Genomic DNA, 11,574 nt, shown 5'->3' with positions numbered 1-11,574 from the left:
TTTAGCAGTAAGTGCTAGTATTCATATGTTCCATATAGATACATACGAGTAATAGGGGGATTAAATAAAAATGTATCTACGATTGAAGAAAGATTAAAAATATTTAATTTTCGTGACGAAGATTTAGTTTAGTTTTAGTGAACAACATATTATTTAGCAAATGTATAGTAATATTCTATGCCTATGATTAATTCTGACAATTATTTGTTGTACAAATGATATAAGTAAAGAAGTGCTGACATTAAATGCTTAAAATTACATTGTGTGACTTGTATGTATGTACATATTTATTTACATTTTTCGTTTTAATAATGTATACTCGAAATAGAAAAAATCACTTTTTAAAGAAAGATCGAATCTAAATTATTTTAAAACTTTTATGTATGTAATAATACTGAATAAAGAAAGGTAAAACTTAAAAGTATATCATTTATAAATGACTGTATAATTAACATGTACTAATGAGCACATAATTGATTAATAAATGATGTTTTTGCCTTTATTATATTACTTAATTGGTATATAAGATTGATCAATGCTTCTACAATAATACTTTCGATATCATAACTTTTTAAATTAATGCTGCTATGTTTATGCTTAGATGCAATGTATTAGACAACTTGTAAAAAGTGGTTTCATATGTTTTCAGATTAGAAACATCAACTTTACTGGAAATTACTTTTTCTAGCAAATTTAAATTTAATGAAATATAAACACACAATAATTCAGTACACTGAATGGTCTCTTAAACCCCAATGAAATACATAGATAGAAAGTGAACGAAGCGCAGACGCAACTAGGGTGTTCCAAACGGGTGGTAGTACAAAGTTTACTAGTAATCAATGGCGTGACATAGCATAGCACACTTAAAACTACTTGAAGATCATTTGTATAGGTTGTATTGAATTTATATAAAAAGTAACGTCGATGTGGATATTATACTAATGTTGTGTTTCTTCATAACCAAGTAATCGAGTAACTCAAGTTACTTCTTAATAAATAATAAGAATTATATATTTTATTCAGTCTAAAAAATAACAAGCTGTACTGAATGACAGTGGAATACAAATTCTCTGCTAGCTCCTGCATTATTAGATTCCGTTAATAGGGCAGCCATAAAACATTTTAATCTAAAGAACTGATGGAGCAACAAAGAGTGAAACGATCGTGTGATGTAATTACAATAAAACTAAAATGACAGTGCTTGTGATATGTAATAGCCAGTTAAATGCATAGTGAACGATGGATACATCAACTTTAAGACATGTTATGATCTCCGATGAAAAATGTAAAGAAGGTATGTCAATTTCTGTGATTTGAAAAAACTCGTTTATAAAACATCATACACGTTTTTATACCATTTTACTAACTTGTATGAATCGCAAGTTTTTATGCTTTTTAAAAGATGAAAATATTTAACGTAGGACATAAAAGTTAAAAAATATTACTTACATATTTTATCAAAGTAATTGGGAAAAGTATAGAAGGTAAAATATTTTGTTCATCTTTTGTTAAATATAGAAATTTTAAAGAATTATTTATACATTATTTATGTAGATATAATTTTAATTCATAAGTCGCAAAAATTACATAAATTCTCATTATTGTTATGTCTAATAATTAATCAGTGTTTTCCCCTAAAAAGAAGAAATTGCTTCATGTATATACACAAAAATATAGATTTATGAAATAAATATTTCGTAAATGTTAAATTTATTAGTTCACAGAAAGAAATTTGTTAGATTTCTGGATCTAATATAATATAATCCATAAAAAGATCTAATATATTTCAATGTAAGTAGTATATCATATGAAATATGTGAGTATTATCTCTCATAAGTTACGTTCTATTCGTTGTCAATAGCTATTTGATATAAATTCTGGTAATAATTAATTTTAATAAGTATATATATGTATACCAATTAATATATGTATGTATGTATATATTATAAAATTTAAATCATTTTTATTTTCTTTTGGATATTGTACTTGTTAATGAAATATTTTGCACATGTTTATAATGTTCATGCGTTTTAACAAGTTTTACATCTTTATGAAATCAAAATGTTAGTATTTTTCTTAATATATGTATTCTGCAGTAAATTGTTTATAAGCATCAGTGTATGGATGCTAAAAAGAAAAGTAACATAGATTATTATTTTTTAGATTAAATTTGGTTATAATAGCTTAAAATATCAATTATTAACTTAAAATAAATTAATAAGTGTCATTTTTAAACAATACTTTCATTGTTTTGTGTTTCTAGATATGTTACATTCTCATTAATAAAGATTTTTTACACCTGTATTATTTTTATTTCTAATTCCCTCAAAATATTAAATATATCATTATAAATAATTTACTATCTTAAACTAAGTGTACACTTATTTATAATTTTCTACTAATTGTATATGTAAAGGTTTATAAATTTAAGTATTATCATTATGATGAAGTTTAATTAAATGTGATTATTAATAAAATTCTAAAATTTTGTGAATAATAGAGTAGTTATTTTAAATAGATACAGAAGTAGAAATAGACTCCTGTTTAAAGTTGCTTTGTTATTAGTTAATTTTGTATACTACTTTGTATCTTTCAAGTACAGACGTTAGCAAATAAATTTAGGTAGTTTTACTATACATAACTATAGAAAAAAATGACCTCATCAGTCTATGTTGGGAAAACAATATATTACCTATGTTGGAGAATATTGATATTTTAATATATAAGAGATATTTTAGTATATAGCATAATAAGTATGCTAATCTAAGATATTAAATTTCAAAGTTTAGTAAAATAGATTTTGGAATTACGAAGACTTTGTACTAATGTTTATATTATAGTACTGTGTGTACTAACATTTATACTGCAGTACTCCTTTACAACAGCAGACTTCATTAACATTTTCATACGTATATCACAAGTATTTCATATGAATTAATGTAAAGTAATATTATACTTTTATATAAGTGTGATGACAACAAATGTTACATGTTTCAAAGAACAAACTTAAACATGGGTAGCAGAGGAGTCGGGGATATTCCTACAATATTTCATCCCCAGCAGACTCATACCTCAAGTATTATTCTTGGTGATAATCAGCAGAACCATGGCTCTCAAAACACTGCTGGACAAATTACTCATGACAATTCTGGTAAGTCCATATTAATTGTCTATTCAATGTACTACATATATTATATTCATACTATATTTTATGCTACTCAATAGAAACACATACATTAACGCATAAAGTTTGTATTATATTATAATTTAATTTGTTAATGTTAATTTGTGTAATATGACAAGGTTAAAAAGTCAAAGAAATTTCTCTGTTATTTATATTAAACGGTAGTAGCTTTGTATTGTGTTTTACTCTGTTATTTATATTTTATCCAATGATTAAAGTCTTTTAACTCCTTGGTGATTGTATCAATGTTTGTTTTAGGGTGCATTCCTCTTAATACTACTTTATAACTTTTATTTTTCTTTAACTGTAATGTATAGAAATATGCATTCTTCTCTTTCAAGATTAGAACAATTTTACTGTAAATTTCAGTGGTATTAGCTTGGACTCTGACATAATTATTTTTTAGTTGTTTAAAATTTTAAAGTGAAACTTTTATGTAAATATACTGATGGATATTTTGATTCAAGTTTAGTTCTTTCTGATGTAGTATGTTTTAAAGATTTTTTTGTCAATCTGACAAAGAAAGAATTTTAATCTTTTTGTAACTGCTATACTCTTTTGAAGGACTTTTATAATTATTATTTGGAATAGGAGTGACCTCATCGATTTCAATGACTTTGAATTACAATAAAGCAAAATTGAGTCAATAATCAAAGCTTTTGTATAAATTATTATTTGTTATCATCAACTTCATTCAAGCCGTTAAATTGATAAGATGTGTTCAGTTACCTGTGTATTAGTATATTCGTTATTTTCAGTAAATATAAGATCGAGTATATCTGTTATTCAATAAATTTAAATTCCGAATGGCTAAAGCAAAGGATATTGATATATGATGTAATTAAAGATCACTAAAATTGGTCAAAATTACACTATTAGCAAAGATCAAGGCAGTAACAACACAATACTATAACAATTTAATGGAAAGCGTCAAATAGCGATCGAAAACATGCCACAACTAAGAAACGTAAAACGTAAGAAAAAATCTGCCAATCTAATAAGCTGTCAATGGACATTCAAGATACAGATAGCGGAAAATAATTAACAAATATATCTGTTTAAAACCCATACTGCTTTTATGTTGAAAAGCTAACATTAAATCACATTCTCTACACGAGACGATTTTATTGCTCGATTTTATACTATCGTGTCGACTTTTACCAAACAAAGGTACCTATTTCGCATTGGGCTCGTTCTCATGTGTCTATATCTGAAGAAAATCACAACACAATGGCTTCTCGGATTTCGCATCGGGTTCGTCCACAAAAACTAAACCCCTTCTGCGACTACCTGATTTTGCATCAGGTTTGTTTGTATTCTATAACTTCCTGAAGTCGTATCAAGTTCTTTGCCGCTTACAATAATCTTAGTGGCTCCCTAACTTCTCGTTAGGTTCATCCGTGTACCAGCTAACAGCTAACACATTTACAACTGTATTTCATAAAATACTCTTGCCGACCTCTCGCGCTTCTTGCAGCATCGGCTTGTCCGAGCACTATGGTATTATAGTGATTGCTGAGTTGAACACGTGAATTTGAATCGATCGTTTCAGAATGTTTTAATGCGGAAATAAAATATTTACGTAAATAAATAAATAATATACGAACAAAATTTAACTAATCAAAAACAACTAAAAATGTCTCTCGGTACAATGGCTTCTAATTTCACTTTTATGCCTTTTTTACTTTTACAGCTTTCATTATATTGCGTTTTTCTAATTTGCGTCTATATATGTATACTAGATATATACTTATGTTATTCTTGTGCAATATTGCCAATCTTTTCAATTACTTTTTCCTTAATAGTAGTGATACTAATAATGTATATGTAAGTAAGTAACTTGTAAGTAAGTAACAAGTAAAGTAACTTGAACGTTTATGAGAATTATATTTAAATACATAGTACTTTGTAAAATGTTCTATTCCATGTCTTACAAATGTCGCAGCTTGTCGTCGAATGTTTCTTTGTTTTTTCGTGTTTTTGTTTCCTACAACAAGAATCGCCGTTTGTTGCCTGTTTCCAACGGTAAACGATAAAGAATAAAGGTAAAGATTAAAGAAAAATGGGAAATACGCGGCACCACGAAGCAAGAGAAACAGATACATATTCCTTTAGTGTATACGTGTTGTTAGTCTGAAACCGAATAGAACCCAAATATTCCTGAGATTAGGTGTCTCAGTGTGAATAAAAAGTTTCTGTAACGCACTGTTTGATTGTTGGAATTATTTTGCTACATGTAGCAACAAGAAGCAAAAAAAGCACAACTATTATATTTATTCTTCCTTTCTATACTTTATTATAATTGTCGATAAAATAATATGTAGAGGTTTATGTGTAGAGGGCGGTTGGTCGGTGAGGTTTAATGGATGAGATTGCTCGTTGTTGAAACCGTCGAATATATAATATTTAAAATGATAAATTAGTATACAGATAATGTTTGCAAAGACGCTCGTACTAACCGATTTGTTAAGACAGTGTATAAGTCGTAAAATAGGATCGCTAATGACTCGTTAATTACATCGCGGATAATTCGTTGATAACTGGTTGATAACTGATCGACAACTGATTGTAATTCATTCCTTGCGATCGCGGCCGTTTATTTATACTGGTGGAGGGAGAACCGGAAAATTCGAATTCGTCTATACATTTGACGGTTGTATATAGCAGTGACATTCTTTTGCCCGGAGTTTATTTGTTCTTATATTACTTGTAACCTAACGGTCTTGATACTCCGAGGCAAAACAACAACAGGATTTGAATTGTTCTTTAAATCATGTGCCGCTACAAATATATATGTACATGTATTATTTTTTGTATACATATATGTATATAAATAAATATACAGGGTGGTTGGTAACTGGTGGTACAAGCGGAAAGGGGGTGATTCTACGCGAAAAAAAAGTCGAAAATATAGAATACAAATTTTTCGTTTGAGGCTTTGTTTTCGAGAAAATCGACTTTGAATTTTCGCTCGGTACGCGTGCGGTACGTTATAACGGATCTCATTGTAGGTCGTTGTTTCGATGGAAAAATTAAAAAAAAAGAAAAAAAAATTTTTATTCTATATTTTCGACTTCTTTTTTCGCGTAGAATCACCCACTTTCCGCTTGTACCACCAGTTACCAACCACCCTGTATATACAGCCTGTTCGAAAATGATTTATTATGAACACTTACAGCATTATTCTATATTTCTGACACGGTAAAAATTTGCAAAAAGTAGCAGCAAAATTGACCTTAACTTTGAAATTCAATTTTATATTGTATCGTATTCTAATTATTATGAAGATAAAAGATTTCAAAGAAACAATGGGTTGCAATTCAATCGTTTTTTAAAAAGAATTTCCAATTCTTTTCAATTCCGTTTTGGAAGGAAATGTTAAAGTTCCATTAGTTTCGGAATTCACTTTATTTATAATATGCTTACATTTTGCAGTCAGATATAGAAAAAATAGCATCTATTATTGCATGTAGATATGCCAAATACATTATTATATATATGACGGAGAAGAGTCAGGAACAGGGTTATGGGCGTTTGATAGACCTCCCTTTGAGTTGGCCATCGTTGTGTTATAACGAAGATACGGCCTGATACTACGAGTATGGACACTACCGATTCGCCATTCCTTCGAACCAGTAATGCTCGTATAGTTTCTCGAGCGTTTTATCCCAACCTAAGTGCATAATTGACTGTTGCACATAGTTAATAACGAACCACCTAAAATCTCTGGAGACAATGGCAAGCAGAGAGTTCTGCCTTTTCTCTGTATTTTGCGATGAAGAGTATCGGACCGTAATTCATACGTATTCGCAATATCTTCCGTGAGCTCCTCGTTCTGCACTTTACTGACGACCTCAGAAATTCGGAGTTCGCGATGTTGTACCGCTAATAGCCAATCTTCGGGGATTTCGGTTGGATTGATTTTCTTCTCTACGACTTTGTTGATCGTACGGTGATCCAAGTCTACGGGGTTTCGCGAGAAGAAACTTACGTGGGCCTTTCGTTTACCTCCTTGATACATAATGTCGAAAGTAAAAGTTTGTAAGTAAGCCCACCACCTATAAGCCCGGTCATTTAAATTCACCCCGTTACTAGATGCCTTCAAGGAATTACAATCAGTAACAACAAGAAATTCTCGTCCATGTAAATAGCGACGACAATGTTTAACAGCGTGTAACAACTGCTAACGTCTCTAGTTCATATGAAAAATACCTAGATTCCGTAGGGCTAGGTCCTTTACTATAATATCCTACCACTCTATTTTCACCGTCAACCTTATGCATTAAAGTAACCCCATATACATCCAAACCAGCGTCGGTATGTAACCCTATCGAGTAATTAGGGGCAAACATCATCAACACCAAAGCATCCGTTAGAACAGAAACTAACCCTCGCCTCATCCTCTCGCGTTATCTGTCCAAGTTCGTTTTTGTTACCGGAAGTAAGTGTGCATAGAGGCTTCGTTACCTATGAAAATTTAGAGACGAATTCTCGGACGTAAGAAACTAAACCCATGAACTGTCTGTACTGTGCGACGGTCGTTGGTTTAGGTAAAGAACTCAAGGCCTGCATCCCGCCCGGGCTGGGGCGAACCTCTCTACCATGAATTACATGTCCCAAATAGAGTACCGATATGTTTGGGAACGAGCATTTAGAAAAATTAGAAGAAAATCCGGCGTTTACGAGTGTATTTAACGCGGTGTACAATCTTGCCAGAGCTTGATCCATGGAGTTGGCAATTACAGAACCTCATCAAAATAAACAACAACGTACGAATGGCACGTTGGCTGCTACGCGTGTTTTCAAGGGAATCTCAAAAATGATCTCTCGTTTCGTTAGTTCGCCGCATTAAAACCACTAACTGTTGTTGAACATAACGAAGGAACGTGTGGTACAGATTATTCCGACCAAATGGTTCCTTACGTCACCAATATTAGAAAAAGGATCAAATGGTACAGAAGACCTAGCATGCGACTCCTTCTGAGGATTTCTGTGGTAAACGCCTTGATGGTTTACAAAATTGCAGCAAGGAAGAACATAAACCTTAGAACATTTAGACAAGTATTAGTCGCAAAATCATTAGGATTGTCAAAAATGCAAAGTCCTTGTTTTCGATGGAGTCAGCGCAATATCGCCGTTCTGAAAAACCGATTCCGAAAGAAACACTAGACGCGCACGCAACCATGCTATGCAAATAAAAGACGTCCAATGGGCCGAACAAAGGCACAAAAGGATTTGAAGAAAACAACAACTTATTGTGAAAATTGTCCATCGAGGGTAACCTACGCTGTATATTTCCTAGAATTAAGATGAATAGGGATTTGGAGAAACCCGCTGGCCATGCCCAGACTAATAAAATATCTCGCTTTTGCAATCTCGCGATTTGATCCGCAATAAGGGGTAAAGGATACCGATCCGCGACCGCATTTTTATTTAGTTCTCGAAAATCTACACTCAATCTACCCGAACCGTCATTCGTCTTCGCGAGTAACATAGGAGTCGCGAACGGTGAATCACTAGGCCTTATGATTTTTGGCTCTGATTAATTCGCTGATTCTCTCACGTACTATTCTGTGCTCTTCCTCGCGAAGTCTATTAGGATTCCTTGTACGGTCATGTTAGGATCAATTAATTGTACTTCCAACTGGCCTGTATTTACGCGAGTACGTAGGAAACCCGTAACGGATGAATCTCTGAATTTTGAAAAAGGATTAATCGACTTTTATCACTACCACGTACATCAGTGTCGACTTCATTAACATCGATCTCGTTTTCCTTCCTCCAAATTTGACCTTCAATTGAAGATCAAGATCAATTTTGTACCTATTGTTTTTGTAGATCTTCGCTGCTCCAAAAGTGTAGAATAACGATATGATGCTCGTAACAAAATCATTTGCGTATGTCCCTTACATGAAATATTTTTGGAAGAACTATCTAATTTCGTGAACACAAAATTTCGTGAAAACCAACAACGATTGTCATTTAAAATTAAAAAAAAATGTTTTACTCAGTCACAATATAATAAATATTATAGATAGTATAATGTAAATTTTAAAGAATTTATATCCCGCGTCACACATACTTATAATATCAAATTATAAATTCAGTGTAACTATAATAAGACTGGTTTACATGATGTTTGTTACTTGAATTGTAAGCGTCCTTGAAAAGAATTTTATTTCAATTATAATTATTTGATATAAATGTGTAGGCTGTGAACAGCAACAAGGATGTAGCGTTAGTGGTGGCTGTGGTGATTCTGTACCGAGTTGTCGTTCTTTGGAAACAACTAGAAGCGGAGTTGGTTCTGGAGGAAATGCAGATAATCAAGGGCACAATACAAATCAAACTCAAGTTCAGCCTCATGTGACAGTACCACCAGTTACTTATCAACAAAGGCCCAACTCCTTATCCACTTGTTACGCATCTTGTTGCGCCGAATCTGCAAAAAAGGTCTATTGATTTCTAATATTTATTTATTTGTCTGTAATAACAGAAGAAAACAGGAAATGTTGGATGTATGTATATGATTGAAGCAATCTCACTTTTTAAAAATGAACAAATCTTTTATGCTGCTCCTTTCAGTTTAAAAATAACAATATTCTATCATTTCATTTGTTTATACCATTTTCTTACAGTGGTTAAAGTCACTTTTACTATACTGTCAGAAAACTTTAGTATGGATCTTCATATAACAGAAGTTTATTCTAAAATTTTAGCTTTAGCTTATTCTTCCATAATCAATAATCATGTTAATATTATATTATATAATATTATTATTATTATATTATAATAATATTAATTTTATAGCGCTTTATATATTGTTAGAGTACAATTCCTTTGTTACTTTTTGGAAACATGTTGACTGCTTATTTATTTCTTCTATCCTGACTGATAAGCACTTTCAGTCTTTTTTGTTCGTTCTCCTACATGTTACGGAATTATAAAACTTACAAAAATGACAAAATCGTTTTGATTAATTTTATACATAAATTGAACATGGATTTTTATGGCTCGTAGAATTTGAAAAATATATCTATTAATTACTTTTCAAGATGTTGGTATGTTATGATTTCAGATATATTTTGGAGTGTGCGTCACAATATGTGTCACAGCAAGTTGGGTCGGTGCGACACATTGTATCAGATATTTGTATTTTTACAAATACGAAACTCCTAATTATTCATCGTTTTCTAACTCATCTATTACAGGGCGTCATCAACATGTAAGTATATCCTATCTTCAAATCTCTCTTTTTACATTTTTGAATATGGTTCATCTTAAAATAAAGTTTCTATGAAACAAATAGTAAATTAATGCATTATGATAAGCCAGAATTAGATACATTAGTAATATTAAAGGATGTCTAAGAATAGTGATAATGAATAGTGATAATGAATCCACGAAAACTGAGTTTCGGGACGGCACATGGTGCGTTTAGTTTAGACATGGTTTAGGCTATTTCCTCATTCTAGTAAAACAAAAAAATGAAAGTGGAAACTTGTATTTGTTTATGTCTTTACGGCGTATGTGTCACGACCGGCACACTTAAAATCCGATGGACTGATGATGGAGATAAAGATGTGGCAGCACTCGGCGACAATGTATATCGCCGAAGTGCCTAATGAGCCATCGATATCCCAACGGTCCTTCCGCCGAATGTTCTAGAAGAAGGCGTATGTGGTGTCACGTAATTTTTGGGGTTGGTTGATGAAATAAAATAGCTGAGTCGTAACACACCTATTAATTTTGTTTTAATTAAACTTTATTACGAATTCAGCAATCACAACGGAATACACACTGAATTAACATAAATCACAATTCACTCCAATCACGTTATTTAAGACTTAGTTACACTGATAAGTTAAGTACGCGACTGTTATAAGAGTAGAGACCGGTAAAGATATGTTGACTATTCTAAGGATACAGAATAAGTGAAGTCTTACTGACGATACTGTGTCTGAGGAAAGCTAGGGGTGGATGTGTCTAAGGACACGGAACTATCGGATTTGTTGATGACAATTTTGGTTAAGGAAGTGAGGGCAGTAGAAACCATCTCCGATTGGATAATAAGACGGTTGGTGAACCAGGAAGGGTTCGTGAGCCGCCCTCGCGAGAAAGTTGCTAACGGAACATACCAGATGTGAAGAAAACCAACTTTCTAAGCTAACACGTGGTAGACAATAAATGTAAAGGGAATCTAAGACAGGAAATACTCGCTTGGTCCGAAGGACCTTAACTATGAAAATGCCAAGGCCCCTGGTGGGTACTTAAGACTATTGAGGGTGCGCACCAAGAATCTGCAGACATCTCGGTGCCATCCTCAGTTCGCTGTGGAGTGCCGAAGCGTGCAGACGTGTCTCCAGTGCCCAGTGTAGTCCGAAAAC

At 32.2% G+C, this 11,574-nt stretch overlaps 1 protein-coding gene across 1 annotated transcript; it reads left to right on the top strand.

Moving 5' to 3' along the window:
• The first annotated feature begins 822 nt into the window (after window positions 1-822).
• Window positions 823-10,663, top strand: LOC100743862. Its single transcript, XM_003490380.4, has 4 exons — window positions 823-1,297; window positions 3,003-3,154; window positions 9,399-9,640; window positions 10,266-10,663. The coding sequence occupies exons 2-4, from the start codon at window positions 3,016-3,018 to the stop codon at window positions 10,485-10,487; spliced, it is 603 nt and encodes a 200-aa protein (XP_003490428.3). The 5' UTR covers window positions 823-1,297; window positions 3,003-3,015; the 3' UTR covers window positions 10,488-10,663.
• Window positions 10,664-11,574: the final 911 nt, after the last annotated feature.

The sequence above is a fragment of the Bombus impatiens genome, unplaced genomic scaffold (genome assembly GCF_000188095.3).
Source record: "Bombus impatiens unplaced genomic scaffold, BIMP_2.2 scf_0419, whole genome shotgun sequence".
Taxonomy (NCBI): domain Eukaryota; kingdom Metazoa; phylum Arthropoda; class Insecta; order Hymenoptera; family Apidae; genus Bombus; species Bombus impatiens.
Note: the sequence above shows the minus strand (reverse complement) of the source record. Positions and strands in the feature narration are given on the sequence as shown.

Coding starts and splice junctions, on each gene's coding strand:
- LOC100743862 (XM_003490380.4), top strand. CDS start 3,016: ATGGGTAGCAGAGGAGTCGGGGATATTCCTACAATATTTCATCCCCAG. Junction 3,155..9,398: donor AATTACTCATGACAATTCTG/GTAAGTCCATAT, acceptor ATAAATGTGTAG/GCTGTGAACAGCAACAAGGA. Junction 9,641..10,265: donor GCGCCGAATCTGCAAAAAAG/GTCTATTGATTT, acceptor TTATGATTTCAG/ATATATTTTGGAGTGTGCGT.